General features: G+C 43.8%; 1 protein-coding gene across 1 annotated transcript in view; it reads left to right on the forward strand.

Moving 5' to 3' along the window:
- LOC133128894 (low-density lipoprotein receptor-related protein 8-like) overlaps positions 1-19,218 on the forward strand; it is a 92,751-nt gene that overhangs the window by 40,530 nt on the left and 33,003 nt on the right. The window contains exons 4-5 of the mRNA XM_061242699.1: positions 1,170-1,298; positions 16,488-16,859. Coding sequence (XP_061098683.1) covers positions 1,170-1,298; positions 16,488-16,859 — 501 coding nt within the window. The remainder of the gene's footprint in view (positions 1-1,169; positions 1,299-16,487; positions 16,860-19,218) is intronic.

A 19,218-nucleotide genomic window follows, 5' to 3' on the forward strand; every position in this document is an offset into this window, starting at 1 on the left:
ATATGATATGCCTATGCAAAAGCAATTTAATAAAGTGTGTGTGTGCATTTCAAGTTAATAAAATCAAAAAATATATGGCTAATTTTACCATGGCTTTCCGATTCTAGGGTATGTGTTTTCTAGGTTGTGTGTTACGCCTCCTGCTATTTTCGTGCTATTTTCAGTTTCTAAGCAGTGTTGTTGTTGTACCAACTCCCTGTTTTCTGAGAAACAGACGATCAGAAAATGTAGCAATGATGTAGCTTGACCACCCAGAAATACACAGCTATATGAATGTGCTGCTTGATATGGCTTTACCAGCTAAAAACAGGCAGCAGTGTGGTTTTGGCACAGGGCCAGCTACCAGTTCACTGCTGGCTCTAATCCTGAGTGGCGAACATCTCATTTAAGCGATACTTCATTTGGATCTGTAAATAATTTCCGGCATCCATGCAAATTACTGTATGTAAAAGGGTCATGGGTAAGGTGCTCTGCTAAGCATGTAAATAAACAACTGTAATAATATATTATTATTATTATTACTATTATTGATGGTAAAATGGCATCTCTCTGAAGGCCAGGCAGCATTGCTTTGACAGCAGCAGTATTTTTGAGTCCATTTTGAAAAGGCTTCTGAGTTTTTCTCCCTGTTGTCTGAGACATTTATGAGGATGGGGCTGACAGTGAGTTCTGAAGGGAGACGCTGAGTGCTGACACAGTCCAAAACAAAAGCCTGCCAGACAGCTGAGAGGAACAGAGGCCGAGACTAGCTTTGGCAACTTCGCCCATGGAAACGAGGCGGCGTTCATTGGGGTTATGACCCTTTATAATACTACTTCAAAGACCCTTTCCATTTAGCAGCGTCTTTCCAAGATATTTAATTCGTATCGTCAGTGAGTTGGCCACCAGGAGCGGTTTAATCTCGCGTCAGATTTCAGTGCCAGCTGCGGCAGGTTTCAAACGCGTGCGGTGAGGGAGTCTGCTTCTCGCCGAGCGCCTGGGTGATTGACAGCCCGGCATTGGCCCTTCGTGTAGGGAAATCAAGCGTGTGAAAACAGAGCTACGGCGAGGCTGCATTAGGACACGCAGCCTCGTGTTTAATTGGGGTCGTCGTGATGCGAGCAGGTTTCGTCCGTCGCTCTGACAGTGTTGTCGCGCAAACCCCTCCTGTGTGTTCCTTTTCCCGACAGGCCGGCAGACGTGTCCGCCGGAGAAGTTTGACTGCGGGGGCAGCGCCCACAAGTGCGTGTCGCTGTCATGGAGATGCGACGGGGAGAGGGACTGCGAGAACGGAGCAGACGAGGAGGAGTGCGCTGCAGGTAGGCCTGGGCCGTATTCAGGGCCTCTGTTAACTCTGATAGCACTTCAGGCCGGGTTGTTTTTCACAGGCACTCTCCCTCCACGGAGCTCCACTGTGGCTCAGTCGGTTAAGGTTACTCTCTTTCCAGTCGCTGATTTTTCACCACCATATTCCTTTCTTTGCTTCTAGCTCCGCCCATCGGGAGAGGCAAAAAAAGAGGTGTCAAAAGGAAGTGGGAAACCGAGAAAACGTGAATTAGGCAATTTGAATGTTATTGCTCCTATAAACGTCAGTTCGAAGCCGCGACAGTTACAGACATGGCATATGCGTATTATACATATCAGTAAAAACTATTCCGCTGAGGATGCGCTCATGTTTCTTTGAGCAAGAAAAGTGTGAGAACTTCTACCTCCTAGCTCTTAGAAAGAGCATTTTTATGGGGTTGGAATTTCCTTAAGATGGAGGATCGATTTCCAGGTCAGGCAAAGAACAAGGAGATAGGAGGTGAAAAATAAGCGATTGGAAAGAGCCTTAGATCTCGAGACATTGCCGGTTCAAACACTGGCCTGTGTATTTTCTGACTGTTAAACCAGTTATGACTGAGAGTCTGCAACTGTGGGACTCGCTCGGGGCGGGGTGTTTAAGGCGGCCAGGGTGAAACAGCTTATCACAGCAACCCTTATGTCGCGATTCATCGTACCAAGGTTCGACTGATGATTAGTATTTGTAATCACTGAGATATGTCTCTTCTCCAGTCAAAGCTAGCGCTCTCCTGTTGTTCTTTGTAGCATTGTAGCGTGTAAAATATTCTCTGGCTTGCAGCCAAGTGCATAATTAGAGCGCACGTGCTGTCTCCGCTGTGGCTCTGGCTTGGGTGTAAGTGGCACAGCAGAAGCTCGAGAGGTGATTCCAAATTAGGCACAAAGAGAAAACTTCCATACAGCCCACCCCTGTGGTGACATCACTATCATCAATTTTCCAGACTGTGGGAGAGAGGGAAATGATCTTATGTGTACAAGTAGGGGAAAATTGTCAGTAATTGCCCGTGTGTGTATTGTGTACTCTTCCGCTCCAGCACGTGTGGTTCTGTCTCTCTCCACAATCACAGGCCTCGCGAGGGCATGACCTGCAGCATGAAACAAGCCTCTTCAATCAGTATATTAAAAACATCATAAGCACCATCACCTCTTTCCCTTACGTCTGTGACCTGTGTTGTGACTGATTTCACACTTCCCTGGAGGAAGATATTCTGTGTCACGTTTTGCCCTTTGAGGGGACTACTCTGGCTTCAATCAGTGAAACAGAAGGCCCAGAATGCCTTACAGAAAGCCATACTTTCAATAACACTTTAAGATTATCAGGTCATAAAGGCACCCTTTTCCGTTCCAGTTCACACCATTGATTCTCTACTGCTGGAGTCACAGCCAGCTGTGTGAAACTGATACTGTCCTATGTTATAAGACCATTACCATAACTGCAGGATCCACCATCCCATTAAGGTCCCAGCTATTTATCTGTCATTTATCATGCTTCCATTGTTTTCTGCCTTTGACCTGGACAGATTCACCCCACAGCGTCTTGCCACCCAGCACATATTCTCTATTTGTTATCTCACAGGCCACATGCAGATTTTTTCAGTTTGCCGCATTATGGTATTGAATGGTTGTTTTTCATTGTCTGCTTTGGCTGTCCCGATTCACTTATGACTTACGAGTCATGGTAGATTTTGCTGTAGAACTGTTCACTGGAAAAAAACAAAAAAGAAGTCAGTCTAACAAGTCTAATTGAAGTCCTATATTTAGACTTAATGTTATTGCTATAACATTTTTGCAAAATGAGACAAAAAACTGAAGGTTTGACTCCTTTCGAGATTTGCCAATGAGCTGAGAAAATTTCACTTGTCAAGCAAGCAGTAACTTAAAAGAAGCTAATATTTTCTACTTGAGAGAAAAAAGTATGGTTACCAGATAAAAACACTTGTTAAGACAGCCATTTTTCTCAGATGGCCACCTGCAGCTTGTAAGAAGCTTGCAGGAGTAGTTCTCGACACGTATGACATGCTGTGCAGAAACTTTTTAGACCTGAGCGTGCTGTATTTCCACCACCTCTCTGAATTCGATTAACTAACATCAATAAACCCCGTAGAGGAAGGGCAGCTGAAACAGCTGCCGAAGTGGACGTCACAGGCTAGGTCGGTAACCCTCGCAAGGGTACGATCTGTCCAATCAAACGCTTGTCCTAGGTTTCTATTTATTGAAATTTTTTGCTTTTATAAGGTCTGGCTTGGAATGCAGATTGCTTGCTGTGTGGAGGATGATGTTTGAGTTTAGCTGTTGTGTTGAATGTGCGGTTTGTCTGCAGGCCCTAAGCTATAGAGTCATTTTTTCCCCCTGTGAAATTAAACTGAAGTGATAAGACTTTCACTCCAAAGTAGATCAGGGCTTTCAGTGGCAGATTAATCTCCTCCTGCAGTCTCTCGCCGTGCATCCATTTACGCGTTACGTGACTTGCAGCAGAGAGCCCAACAAACGCTGTTCTGCTGTAAACCCAGGGAAGGTTTTCAGTCTTCTCCCCTGGTGCAGGTGTTTGTGGACAAGAGGAAGACCTCCTACACCTCCTGCATGGCTCAAGACCAGGCTTTCCAAACCTGTTTCTGGTGATCTACCATACCCTCCTGATTCTACGAATTAGCAGCTCTCGCTGTTGAATGAGGTGTCCCTTGTTGTGGTTGGAGTGGAAAAAAACAGCTGGTAGCTGGTATTTTAAGCTGGTCATAGCTGGAGTTTACACCAGGGAGTAGATATCCAACTTGGGCAGCCATGAGCTTAACAAAATAGCAATGTAGAACAGAACTTATCTACAACAATTTAACAGTTTGAAATTCCTCACATTAATGTGCATATCTTCTGCCATCCCCAACCTTGACCTGCTCTCCTCAGCTTTCCACTCACTCTCATCCTTATAGCCCAGAGCACAGGCTGTCTGTGGTACCTCTTCTCAATTTCAGTTCTGTACATTTCACAGATTTGACCCCAATATTTTCAGGGTCATACATCTTAAAAGTTTTACACTCTCTTTTCATTTTGAAATACGGCCTGAGGACTTTAATAAGAAAAACTGAGTGATTTTGACAGGCGGATATCCTTTGCAAACTAATGCCAATTTTTATTTGTCTCTGAGAAGATGAGCCATTATTTATAGAGAATTCAAGAACTGAATTCCAAACTAATTAAAATGGGGGAAGTGCAAAATGTAATCATAATTTGATTCTCGACAGAACTAAATAGGCTAGACCAGGGGCGTCCTGGTGGGCCACAATGCCTGCAGGTTTTTATGGTTTCCTTTCAATCAGCAGCCAATTAAGACCTTGAGAACAAGGTGTCTGGACTCTTTAACCAATCAATGTCTGAAATGAATCAGTTTGTGCTGAAACACCGCAAAAACAAACAGACACTGCTGGCTTCTAGGTTGGAGTTTGGCACCCCAAGGCTAGACTCTTAAGGGCTTTCGCTCATGACATCAGTTAGCCACACAGCTGCACTGCACTTATTCCAATCCCTTATTTTTCTCCTCTTTTTCCTTTTCTTGTTCCTAGCTCTACCCATTGGGAGAGGCTAGGAAAAGATGAAAGAAAAAGAAGTTCAAACAGGGAAATTGAGAATGCAAATTAGGCAAATGGAATGCCTTGCTTCTTAAAATGTCAGTCTGGAGCCACGTTGGTTACAGATGTGGCAGATGCTTGGCAGATGGGGAGAGGTGGATCCACAGGTAGATAATTTATATATCAGAAAAAATTATAAAAAATACTTACATAAAGGATGTTTTCTTGCTCAGAGGAAAGATTGAGAGTCCTAACTTCTACTTCTAGGTCCTAGAAGGAACATTTAAGGGAATGGAATGTCCTTATAGATGGAGACCTCGATTGATTTCTGGGTCAGGAGCAAGCAAAAGATAAAAGAAAAATAGCCATTGGAATGAGCCCGCTCTTCCTTGTTGATTGCAGTTGGTGGTAAGGGGAATCAGTGTGTGTTACAGTAAAAGGAACTGGATGGGAGTTTTCTCTGTGCAGTCACAGACTGCATTCAAAATCGAAGGCAGTTGCCTTGTTGCCTCGTTGCCTCGCTGCCTGATTAGTCATCTGTCCTTCAAAGGCGACTTCGGAGGTGCCTTGGCAGCACATGAATGGAACACACTTTGAAGGCGGAAAGACGTCAGAGTGAAAGTCACGTGATTACGTGATGCATGATTGCAAGAAATTTAGCTAGTTCATAGAAAGCTCACGGAGGCTTAAAAACATGAAATACGTTATTTCAGTGTGTTAAGTAAGTCAAATATTGTTTAAAAAATATACAAGGGCCGCGGTGGCACAACTAGCTGAGATGCAGCAGACTTGCGGTTGCTGTTCGCTGCAGTTGCACACCGGGGACTGGGGTTTGATTCCCGGTCCTGCCAAAAGCCAAGTTTGGCCGGCACACGTGGAGCGGCATAATTGGCTCGCCGCTCCAGAGGGAGGGTCTTGGCAGGGTTAGCTGATCGCCGTACAATTAGCGCCTCGGAATCACGGACACGATTAGAGAGATGAGACGTCTTGAAGAAGGCGTGTCGCTCTTCCTCGGCCTGCCAGGGGGCGGGGTGTGGACGGTGTATCTAACACTAACTAACACTAACACTAACTCTAATTGAATTAGAGGGGGGTACAATTGGCTACTAAATTGGGAGAGAAAAAATGGAAAAATCTGAAGTAAATTTATAAAAAATATATATATACAACAAAAACTACAACGAAAAATTTAGCTCGCTGAACGAGTGAACTTGCACTTGTGAACGAGCTATTTCACAGTTCTTTGCGAACTTCATTAACGAGGTAAGAAGCATAAGGTTAATAGCAAAGAGTTATGAGATATCCTACCCGGTGAAGGATGCATCGATGCTGCTAGTAAAATCAGTCAAATGAAGGCACCTTAGAAAGCATCTTTTACAGACTTTGGAAGGCACTCAATTTTTTATTTTAGTTTTAATACAACTCACCTCTCACCGTAACATTTTACCTTTTTTGAATTTTGTAACCAGATTTCTCCAGTCGGTCAGGCCATCAAGCCACTGTGATTTTGCAATAACCTCATTTACAGATTTCTTCCCCCCATATTGACATGATAAATAGTACATTTAATCCTCTGAACCTCAGTTAATGAAGCTATATAGACTTGGGAAATTGAGAGGTTAATATCATAGCAGCATTTCGCTAAGGTCAAGAAGATGATTGATTTTTGCCTTTTGGTACTAGTGCTGGAATCCGTTATTCTCTGTACTGCCTTAATTATCTCCAGCCCAATCTTTTTCGCCCATAAAATAACATCAGAAGTTGAGCGGAATTAAATGAAATTTTCTTCTTTTGTCTTAATAAATCCAATATCTGCTTCTGCGGGAGAATTTTATTCGGAAGTACTTCAAATGCTTTTCATTTTTATTGTAATTAGTCTGTGTTTTTTAAGGCTGCATGTAGCCAAGCATTTCCACGAACCTCTGGATGAACCCAGTTCATAAACTTTGCAAAATGCGATTTAGCAAAATGCAAATGTTTGAGAAACACGTGTGATTTGTCTCCATTCGCAGTGAATAGCTCTGTGTACAGAAGAGGCGTTATGAAGAGGAGGAAACAGATTATTCTCTCCTGAGAGAGCCGGGAGGGAAATGCACACCTGAAGGTCAACGCTGTGCAGTCGTTTTGACCTTGTAGTGCACCTCTATGGATTTCCTATTATAACCGTAATGAAATGTCTTTTTATGAAGACCATCGTAAAACACCCCATTGTAGGTTAGATACACTGTATGGTGAAGAGTCATTTGTGCTTTTCTGTGAGTGAACGAGTGAATGTGTTGCCCAGAGAGTGGCCGGACTGACTGACAGCCCATATGGGGCTGAGAGGTTGGTTTTAGCATATTTTAGTCAGGTATGTGGGTTTAAAATATAGGTTGCTATGGTGATGTTGCTGTGTAATTGTCCTGTAATATAGGGGGTTTCCAACATGGATAGAAAAAGGAGTATTGCATTTGGTATAGCTATTTAGCTATTTTCTGTTGTTGTGTTGTGTCACATCCGGATTGGAAATCCGTTGAATATTACAGTGAAAGTAAGGTAAATAACATCAGCGGCAAGTGTCGTCTGCCATAACCATCTACAAAGTCCTTTGCTGTCCGAATCACATTTCACCATTGTGTTCTTGTCCACTATAACGACATCAGGTTTGCTGTTGACCGTCTGCCATGATCCATGTGAACGCAGCATAACACAGTGGCCTGTATTTTTCTGTTCCGCAACGCAACCTTCTTTCTCACTGACCCTGAACCAGCCCTATGCCTAAACATAGCTATTTAATCCATTCCAGTCTATTAACTGATTTATCAACATGCTGAATAAAACATGTGGATTATAGCCACAGAGCACATGATAAGCTTTAAATATCCCCCTTCATAAAGTTTACCTCTTCATTTGCAGTCAGACTACCAAATTCTGTCTCTGAGGGCTCCACCTTTTTATGGTTTTACATATATTTTTTTGTTTTCCTTGAAATAGCAGTCTGACAATTATTTTAACTTAGCGGACATGATCATAATAGAGGTCTTTGTACAGTAGTTGCGTGCATGCTGTGTGTGTGTGTGTATGTTTGAGTGAGTGAATGCCCTAAACATTGATATACTGTAGGATAGGGCAGATATGCATAGCTATTGTCATGAAGCATCTCACTAGATCCATACTTCATTATTTCATCTTATTCAGCAGTTTATTTATCTAGAGGAGGGAGGAGATGAGTGGATTCTGCTGACTATAAGGCAAGAGTCTGAATGAAAAACACTGAGCAGCCATTAAAGTAAGCTTCATGCAGTAAGTATTTTGGGTTCTGGGCCTGTATTTATTCACTATCTCTGGGTAGGAATGCTGAGCTAGGTTCAGGTTTGCCCTGTCCATATCCCACCTTATCCCTTATTAAAATGGAAAATGTGAAAATGCTAAACTTATCCAAGGTCAGCACTCCTACTGAGAGATGCTGAGTAGATGCAGGCCAGGGGATGCTTTGAGTGGGAACCTCATTAACATGGCCTCTAATTGCTGTACGCCATCCATTTTGTTAAAGGTTACCACGACAACACCATTTATATTGAGATCTTGATCCCTGCTCAGAACACAGCCTTTCTGCAGAGTGGGTGATATTTAACTTTACCGCTTGCTGTGGTCCTTGTTTAAGTAATTGCTTTTTAGTAAATACCTCAGTAACTTGAGCGCAAGAGAATATGTAGCCCATCACTAAATGCACAGTAGTTTGTGGCTTCTAATACCTCTCTTTGTAAATTCAAATTCTGTGTGGTCTTTCTTCATGTTTATGAGGTAACTGACTTTCATTTATATCCTTCGATTTATCAAGCGGATGGATGCCTTTGTCAGCACTGCTCCTTTTCCATCCCTCTGCCCAATGAAAAAGTTGTGATATATTTCTTATGAACATTTACATTTGTTACTTTCTTTTCTTGTTAGAGAAAGGCTACGCAAGTGCTTCCTAGGAGAGGATGGCAAAATTTAGAGCTTATTCAACAAATGAAATGAAATTATTTTCCCAGAAGACATCCTTTAATTACCCAAGAGGCAGTTCCACTCACAGAGATTTGCTGCCTCATTGAGAGCCTGAAAAATGGCCCCCTGATTGCTAGAGATGTGATGTGAAGGCCCACAGCTAAATTCTAACTATGATGTGAAGGCCCATGAAAAAAAATCGAACTGCCTCTCCTGTAGAATGCCTCTCCTCTGATGCATTTTGCTGGTAATGAAGGGATGATTTTCACTGCATGTGAGATGGCTGGTGGATTTTTATTTCTGTGTGTGTGTGTGTGTGTGTGTGTGTGTGTGTGACGATTGACTTTTTCCTCTTTTTATTGCAACACATTTGCTCTCTACTCCTGGAATAGCCCATGAGCAGACTGGTCATTAATTTCGGGGGGAAAACATTGGGGTTGTTCCATTCATCTTAATTTCTTCGTGAACGCACCAGGTGTTCAAAGTCAAACCGAACTCCCTTTCAAACATGTAAAACTTTCTCGCTTTGGTTTAATTAGATCCCAGTGCACTTGTGGCGTGGCGGAGGGCGTGTTTGTTGACCTCCATCTCGCCCTCCCTCCCTACAGAGGGTCACGCAGAGGGAAAGCTCATGGCTGGGGTGTGTTCAGAATTATTTACCATACAGAGGGAGAAACGCCCTTAGATATTATGTTATGTTGGGCTCACAAATAACAAATCAATTACGCCAGATGACGCTCTGTGTAGTCCTTGGGACTTAATTGCCTCGTGTGCTGGCTCAGTCGGAACTGACACTCGAACGTAAGGCCGAACATGATGAAAGGCTCCTTGACACAATGGCCTTCACTCTAATTGCTGCCTGTGGCTGTGATGAGCTCAATACTCTCTTATCATTTTACTGCTCAGAGACTAAAGGCTTAATATGTATCTCAGTGCAGTGTTAGTTATTAATATGATGATGATGGAGACAACTAAACCTGCTAAAACAGATTCCAATTGGCCCCAGCTGCACAGGAGACTCAGTTTAATCAGCTACTTTTCCAATAGCCTTGCTGCCCTGGTATAAGTGGAATAGGAAGTCACGCTGCTTATGTCAAGGGCTGAGCAGCTGGAGAGGACTGTTGATTGGTGGATGTTGCTCAGATGCGTATTGAAGCAGATCAAGTGCTTGTTGCCATTGGTGACATGGAAAACTGTGCCTGCTCCTGTTTGCTGCCCACGGACTATGATCCTGCAGGGTTCTATGAAACACCAATCATGTGTGATGTGGTTGTCTCTAGAGCATAAAGGAAAGTTCGCGTTTGGAAGATTGCTAAAAATCTTGCCTGGTGACAAACCATACTTGTTTAAGTAAGTTTTACTGTGGAAATTGATGTGTTTGATTGTTTGTTTTGACATTGCAAACTTCCTGATGATGTGTGGTTAACTTTGAATTGAACCATCTTGAGGATGTAGCACTTGATTTGTTTTCCAGTGAGCCAGGGATAGACAGATCATCCCAGAGAGAAACTAAAGGAGGCAGTCAGTGAAGAGAATCAGACCACCAGTAAGACAGGTGGTCTGATTCTCCTGGAACACTCTAGCAAAACTGCCTGAGAGAATGTTCCAGAATGTATCACCTGCCAGACGAGTACATCACAGGCAGATTTCTGAGTCAGGCTCATGAGATTTTTCTGGGTGGAATCCAATTCTGCACTTTGCACTGGATCTGTTGTGTTCTTTAGTAAAAAGAAAACAGCTTGTACAGTTACCGGTGAATGCCTGTCCCAAACAAACTTGTCCGAATCAATATGTTATTTTCTATGAATTAATTATAATAATGAATAAAAAAAAAAATGATTTGTGATATGATACCTGGTAGACCTGCAGATGTTTGCAAGTGTGCTGTGATGCTTAAACAACAGCAGATGCATGCGGATGCTTTAAAATGCACTAAAGCATACATCAGTCATCCTGTGAGCCAGTGAGCCAGTTACCCTGTGATCATGTCAGCCAGTTACCCAGTCATCCTGTCAGCCAGTTACCCAGTGATCCTGGAAGCCAATTACCCAGTGACCCAATCCTGTGAGTCAGTTATCTAGTCATCCTGTCAGCCAGTTACCCAGTCATCCTGTCAGCCAGTTACCATGTGATCCAGTGAGCCAGTTACCCTGTGATCCTGTCAGCCAGTTACCCAGTCATCCTGTCAGCCAGTTACCTAGTCATCCTGGGAGCCAATTACCCAGTGACCCAATCCTGTGAGTCAGTTACCCAGTCATCCTGTCAGCCAGTTATCCAATGAGACACTTACTCATTCACCCTGTGAGCCAGTTATCCAGTGAACCAGTTATTTAGTGATCCTATGAGCCAGTTATCCAGTCATCCTGTGAGCCAGTTTTCTGCTGAGCCAGTTACCAGTCATCCTGTGAGCCAGTTCTACAGTGAACCGGTTACTCAGTGATCCTGTGAGTAATTTACCCAGTCATCCTGTGAGACAGTTACCCAGTGATCCAGTGAACTAGTTACCCAGTGAACCTGTGAGCCAGTTTTCTAGTGAGCCAGTTACCAGTCATCCTGTGAGCCAGTTCTACAGTGAACCAGTTACTCAGTGATCCTGTGAGTCATTTACCCAGTCATCCTGTGAGACAGTTACCCAGTCACCCTGCGAGCCAGTGAGCATGCTGACAGATGACTGGCTGATTTCAGCTATAGCAGGAGATGGACAGACAGCCATCCCTGGGACCTGTGGGGATGACCAAGTCACCGAGACCCACAACGGATAACACACACGTTCTGTACCCCTCCCCCATCACACAATAAGCGGACTTCCCCTTCCTAATCTCCTGACGGGGAGGAGAGAGGCCTCCCCATCTGCAAGCGTTTATCCTGACAGCTAGTGTATAAATACTCAAAGGGGCAGGCGAGTGTCGGATCTGTTACCTTGCGCAGAGGTCGTATATCATAAATAAAATGTACTCCCCACTAGCCGTTTGTCAGAAAGGACAGTGATGAATGGGGCGGGGGCGAAAGGAAAGGAGGAGACATCGGTGGGCGGAGCCAGGGCTGTAATGTCAAAAATATGGACCAAGTGCCTGTTATGTCACCCACTGACTATCCATAGGCTGGTGAAAAGCGTTTTGAAACCATGGACCTCAAGCTCACGGCCGCCGTCATGGTGTACAATTCAAAGCCAGAGAGAAGACGAGTGCGGCCAAGAAAGAAAGAAAGAAAGAAAGAAAGAAAGCTCCCCATGAGCCATTAGATGAAGAAAAAACACCAATTGTGGCTACATTTTCTTGTGGGGAAAAGAATATTGACTTTGTATTTTTAATGCAAATCTACCATTGACCTTACATTGAAAACGGGTCTGAATGACCTGCACTGGAGCCAACTGTAGTGGCACTTATGAGCACCGTCTCTCAGTATGATCATGAAATGAGCTTCAAAAAAAGGAACCCGACTTTGGCCGCTTGGTAAGAGCTCTTACAGAGAAGCAGTAGTGCTGAGTCACTGGAGACCCAAGGCTGGCAGGCGTGTGATAAGCCTGGGGGACTGTGGCACTATTTACCGGACTCACCTGTCGCAGAGGTTTGGAAGGCAGAGCACAGCTTTGCAACCTTTGACCTCTTGCACAACTCGTAACTGTTGTTAGTCCTTCTCATTCTTCTTATAGGGATGCTTTGGTGACCCCCTCCCCCAAAAAACGTCCTTTTCCTCTTTCACCCCTAAAGTACCGGATAGCTGGGTTTTTCCACTGGGATCAAGTGCGCTGCCTTTTCTGCTATCATCGCCTGTCAGAGCCCAGTCACACAGGTGACTTAAGCCAGACTCCATTTTAAGAATCCAGCAGCCCTATCACACAGCAGCACATCACTTCAAGTTCATCTCTTGCCCCTTCAACTTCATCTCCCTCGCCTTTTATGGGTGTTTACACTCCCTCTGGCCCCCCGCTTGTCACTGTGGAAACAGAATCTGATGGCACTCCATTTTCCATGATTGTCTGCCTTTCGGGGCCAATTATACGGTATCATTGGGGCATCCTGCGGGTAGCACGCCGGGGGCTGTCGGGAGAAAGTCCCGGTGCTCAGTGCTTTAATGCCGTGAAGCGTAATTGTGTCTGTAAGAGAGAGAGCGGCTCACGCTACATTCGTTTTGATTTCCCACGCAGAGCGAAGGGGGCATTGTTTGCCTGCTTGCGCGTTTTGTATGAGAGATATGATTTTTCCTGACATCTTGCTTTTAAAAGTATACAGTACAAGTAGCACTGTGTGTGCCTGTGAGGCAATTCTAGAGATTGGGGCCCTTGCCAACAAAATCGCTTGAGGCCCTTCTAATCAACTTGCACGATCCTGATGTTACCTAAAACTCCACAAAGTCAGCCCCCACCCAAGGCTCGGGGCCCCAGGCATTGTTCATAAGACTTGCCTCAGTGTGTGTACACGTGTGTGTTTGTGTGTGTCATATGCAGTGACCTGTAAATGCACAGTATTCACCCCCTTGATACATTATGGCCATTAGGCCAGTAGCACTGACCTTTTTGATAATGGATCTGACAGTGGAAACTGGAGGGTTCAGTACCTTGTCGTTTTATTGTTGTTTTATTTTGGGGGGGGGGGGTTTGTTGCCATCACACTTTGCACACAGGTCTCCAACTGTAAATACAGAAATTAAATATGCATACAGATACAGTAGGTTCCTCTCAATTAACCTTATTTCTTCTGTAACACAGGATTTTGAAACTTTTGTAGCTATTTTGAGGATAATACGTTGTATTAATTTCTATTTAATAGATATATTACCACATTCAATGTCTCTCACATGACACATTAAACATATAATTGGTGTTAAACTACTGCTTATTTAGCTTGATATGGTGATCATTTAGTCATTGAATTCCTTCAGTATAATAAAGCACACCTAGCTGAGATGACTGCCTTCTGCCTCAGTTCATGTCCACCCCTTTATTGCCCTTTGATATCAATGAATGAGTATTCAATAGAACATTTCAATGGGGTAGAACTTTCTCAGTGAATCAAAAAAGTATTACTGTGATAAATGTATTTTGTAATATGCTTTCACTTATTTCACTGATAGTATTGTCACATCGGCAGAGCAAAAGAACCATGTGCAGACTCAGGGACGTTGAAAAATGGTATGTTTATTAAGCAGGTGGACAAGGGGCAGACAGAGCGTAATCCAAACAGGCAATAGTTCAAAACCGGGAAGGCAGTCCAGAAACAGGGTAGAGGTAAAGTCCTCAAAAACAAGAGAAGAGTCCAGAGGAAAGAAAGGGCTCGGAACTTGAATACAGGACAAGACAAACTAGCAAAGTGCAACTGAAAAGGACAGGTATAAATGCACAGGCGAATGAGACAAACTAGGCAGGGCTTGGGAGTGATCTAACAAATGAACATCAGGTGAGATACATGAAAGGGCAATCATACAATGACGAGGGAGGATTGAAAACGCGGGACTGGATCCACATAGACACACATGTAATACAAACGGCTCTGGACTAGGGAGTAGACAATTGCACAGAGTTGGAATGTAGAGATAGTGGAGAGCAGGTGCGAACACTTCGCTGAATCAAGACAAGCAATTTAGGGCTAGAACAGGGAGGCAGAGTTATAGAGCAGTATTGAAGTAGAGGTAGAGTTAGTCTGTTAGTTACGTGATTAAATTACAAATACCCAAAACTAGTGAATGTTAGTTTGTTTGTTAGTTAGTTAGTTAGTTAGTTAGTTAGTTAGTTAGTTAGTTAGTTAGTTAGGGGCAACATGGCTCAGGCAGTAAGAGCAGTCGTCTGGCAGTCGGAAGGTTGCCGGTTCGATCCCCCGCCTGGGCTGTGTCGAAGTGTCCCTGAGCAAGATGAACATATTAGTGTGTTAATATAATTAGTACTGTACAAATTCTATGTTAGTTGGGATTAATAAATTAGTGCTATCTACAAACATGAAATGGAGAGAAAGCAGGAAGTAAGAAAAAGCGAGACTGAGAAGGAATCGTGGGAAACCAGAAAATTCCGAAACCACCCAAATAGTGAATCTCAAAGACGGGGAAGTGACTCGGGCTCAGAACAACATAAAGACACAGACATCACATGGGAAGATGAGTGCAAAGACTAATGAATGTAGACAGAAAACCAGACGTGAATATGAAGAATAATGATTCATAAAAAACACAGAATAAGCTAACAGACATAAATCAGGATAGTCTGATTAACTTAAATTATTAACTCATATGTACACATAGATTGCCATCAGACTCTGGACCAGTTTGTGAATGTGTCTCTGGTTTAGATGTGCCTTTTGTTTCGTGTTGCACTGTTTTAGTGTTCATGGCTGGATTAGCTTGCCTACGTTGTCATCATTCATCATTTGGACGCTTATGTGAGGTAATGCACAGTCTTTGACTCTCCAGCCTTTGCTGTAGCGCTTCATCTGACCCGCTGAAATCCAGTAGCAGTTCCAATGTTCACTGGTGCTTGTGCATAGCCATGTTTTTCCTTTTAATATCAGTGTCAGTTCAGCTGCTAGTCATGTCTTCCTTCCACTTTAAGGCTTCTGAACATCAGAGAAGCCAGACAGTTGTAAAATGATTGTGTTTATAGCTCTTCTGGAAGTTAGCCCTTGGGTTAATATAACTCTATTAAAGCAGTGTCAGAACATTCCAAGCTATCGCAGCTGGTGCTCCTACAGCAGGGCTTGCAGGGAATCCTGGCTTGAATCCATCGGAAATATGACTTAGAAAAAGTGCTAGGTGCTTGGTTTTTCTAATGGTTTCCAAGTCGCTATGTCTTCAAATGTCAGTAAAGTGTACCTCAAAGGCAGATGGAGGATGTGATGTTGTGAGGTGGTTAATCGGGTGGAGATGGTGAGTCAACTTCAAGTGTTGGGTGCGATGCAGGTACAGTTGTTGAAGAAAGTGATGGTGGAGGTTGCGAGGCAGATGTAGACAGTATGGCAGGTGGAGGTGGTGATGCAGATGTTGGCAGTAAAGCAGGTAGAGGTGGTGATGCAGATGTTGGCAGTAATGCAGGTGGAGGTGGTGATGCAGATGTTGGCAGTAAAGCAGGTGGAGATGGTTATTGCAGATGTTGGCGGTAATGCAGGTAGAGGTAGTTATTGCAGATGTTGCGGTAATGCAGGTAGAGGTGGTGATGCAGATGTTGGTGGTAATGCAGGTAGAGGTGGTGATGCAGATGTTGGTGGTAATGCAGGTGGAGGTGGTGATGCAGATGTTGGCGATAATGCAGGTGGCAGTTGTGAGGCTTTCTCTCTCTACATGACCGGAGTCATCTTTGCTTGGACTTTATTCATTCGGATTGGACATTTACGTACTATACTTTATCTGTTTACATGAAATATAAGTTTTTACAACAAACCTGGCAGCCAACCAGCAGCAGATGAGTCAGGTTCTGCTCAAGGTTTCCTCCTGTTTCCAGCCAAGGAGTTTTTCCTTGCCGCTGTTGGCATACTCTTGGGGGCCGGTTCTCTGTAAAGCTGCTTTGTGACAAAGCCCCTTTGTTAAAAGCGCTATACAAATAAAAATTGATGTAGGCGGTATGGCAGTCGGAGGAGGCGATGTCAGTTTCAGTGGTATGAGGGGCGGAGCCGTTCTCCACTTGCCGACGGTGGTTTTGCCCTTCTCCTCACCCCACAGACCGCAAAGCCTGCGCCGGCGAGGAGTTCCAGTGCCGCAACCGCGACTGCGTGGCGGCCATCTTGCTGTGCGACGGCGACGACGACTGCGGGGACGGCAGCGACGAGGAGAAGTGCTCGGCGCCCACCTGCAGCCCGCGCGAGTTCCGCTGCAACAGCTCCGAGTGCGTCCCCCAGCTGTGGAGCTGCGACGGCGACCCGGACTGTCCCGACGGCTCGGACGAGTCCCCCGAGCACTGCGGCCGCCGGGCCCCGCCTCGGCCCCGCTGCGACCCCGGGGAGTTCCAGTGCGGCAGCGCCGAGTGCCTGCCGCTCCACTGGAAGTGCGACGGAGTCCCCGACTGCAAGGACAAGTCCGACGAGGCCAACTGCCGTGAGTCACCCGCCGCCCGTATACGGTCGCGAACGCGGCTCGCGAGTTCGGCGTCCTCCTGAGACTCGAGAATTCCGGAGAATTCCATCTCAAGAGGCATATATTCTGCTGTGCTGAAACGGAAATGTCATTCACATGAAATAAATAATATGTTGGGAACTATTTTCACTACAACATGTATTTCTCATCCAAGACACTTGTGTTACGCTTTTTTTCTGCCTGGTCTCAGGAGGATATGAATGGGTATTTTGATTGTTTTTTATTTAGTTGGCTGTTATTTGTCCTTTTTATCCATCTATTACTTCAACAATATTCTTGAACACAAATATTATTAGTACATGCCATATATTCATATCACATTTTATATAAATTCATCCATTTTCAGTCTTGCTTTCTAATGTTTAGTTAAAGAAAAATAGCTGAAGAGTGTACTACATTTCACACTGCCACAAACCAGTATGGCCCATTTTCATGTAAATCCAGACTTTACATTCATTTTACTTATTGTCAACAAAGGTACTGTGATTAGCATTTTCATTAATGGCATTTGGCAGATGCTCTTATCCAGAGAGACGTACAGTTGGTTAGACTAAGCAGGAGACAATCCTCCCCTAGAGCAATGTAGGGTTAAGGCTGTGCACATCTTATTGTGGCTACACCGGGGATCGGACCAACGACCTTGCGGGTGCCAGTCATGTACCTTAACCACTACGCTACAAGCCGACGTCTTTACTGATCGCTGTAGCATTGGCAGAGAGCGGGGTAGCAGGCACACGCGACTGTCCCTGGGTTACTAGGCAACCGGCTGTCATCCTCAAGCTTTATCCAAGTTAAACGTGGCTCGGGATGAGGAGGGAAGCTAGCCCGCAGGGGTTCCAGCGTACGCATTCTAAATCTCACCAGCGCAGCTCACCGATTAGCATCTGTAATATGCAAATATTTAGTACATGCTTTTGGCTAAAAGATGTGCTTTCATCCAATAAAGGAGATGATGCTAGTAATTAGATTGTGGAAATATGACATCGCAGAGACCCCACGCATTTATAGCGAAGGTAATGTCTCATTTTAATGCAGCGTCGGTTGTGTGTGTATAATGTCGGTAATGTTGAGTAAATCATCATTTATTTACAAAATCAACAGATTTCTGCCAGATATGAAATTCAGAGAATAATGCACAAACAAGCTTAGTAATGTATTTCGGAAGTGAAATGGGGTTTGAGAAAATTTTTGAGTCGAGTGAGTTTATCCTGCCCTAATCAGGGTTCTACAGTGCTCCCATTTTAGGAGCATTCGGCCATAAAAATTGATGTGCGGTAACTGGAAAACTAATCAACTAATCAGGATGTGTTAGGCTACTGTGCTCCTTGGAAAAAATGTTAGCATAGAGGCCTGCTAATACCAGCACCTTCCCAGACCGTATTTTAGACCCACCCATTCCCAACAGCCGCGAGTTCATTCCCTCGATTTGCATTGGAGTTGTTTTTCATTTGATTTTGCTAGCATGTTTGCTGCGAGACAATAAAGACCAATGTTATTGCAGAATTTTTGAGAAGAATAATCCCCTCCTTACGTCCTTACAGCACAACAGTAATGAAACGATACTTGGGAAGATCCATAAATCATAAAAACAAACAAACTCAAAGGAAAAGAATACATTAAAGAGATAAATGAGTAAGAGCCTCCTCTCACTGGGAGCGGCAGGAACGTTGTTTACCCTTGCGTCAGTCTGGGAATGAGTAAACACGTCGCTATAGTTTACAACTGGACTTGAGCTGAAGTGAAACCCAATGGAGCCGTACTAAAAATAAAATCCACACGTACACACTCACCTCTGCTCTTCCCCTTCTCTGAGAAGATGCTGTCTGAGGAGTCTTGTTCTAAAAAGCTGGATTTTGTCCTCAGAAAATACATTTCCCTTTCTAAGAAATGTGTCTAACACATACTGCACACACCTAGACTGACATAAACCCAAGAAGGATGACCCAGAATTTTGAGTGGCAAAAACCAGTATTTTTATCTTATTTTGAGACTTAACTAAGTTTTTCTATTACTTCTTTAGCTAAATAAGAAGAAATATTGCAAATGAGGTAAGATAGATAATTTCAAGATCTGCCAATGGAATAAGAAAATTTCATTTGTCAAGCGAACATTAAAAGCAAACTAATTTTCTACTTGAGAGAAAATATACTATCTAAAATTCTTTTCAGATAGATAGATATTTGTGCAGATACACTAAAATAATCTGTCTAACCAAGTTTTAGTCTTGTACTGAGACTATTTCGCTCAAATAGAAAACATTAGCTTGTTTTAACGTTTCGCTTGACAAATGAAATTGTCTTAGACCATTCGAAAATCTTTA

The sequence above is a fragment of the Conger conger genome, chromosome 5 (assembly GCF_963514075.1).
Source record: "Conger conger chromosome 5, fConCon1.1, whole genome shotgun sequence".
NCBI classification, from domain to species: Eukaryota; Metazoa; Chordata; class Actinopteri; order Anguilliformes; family Congridae; genus Conger; species Conger conger.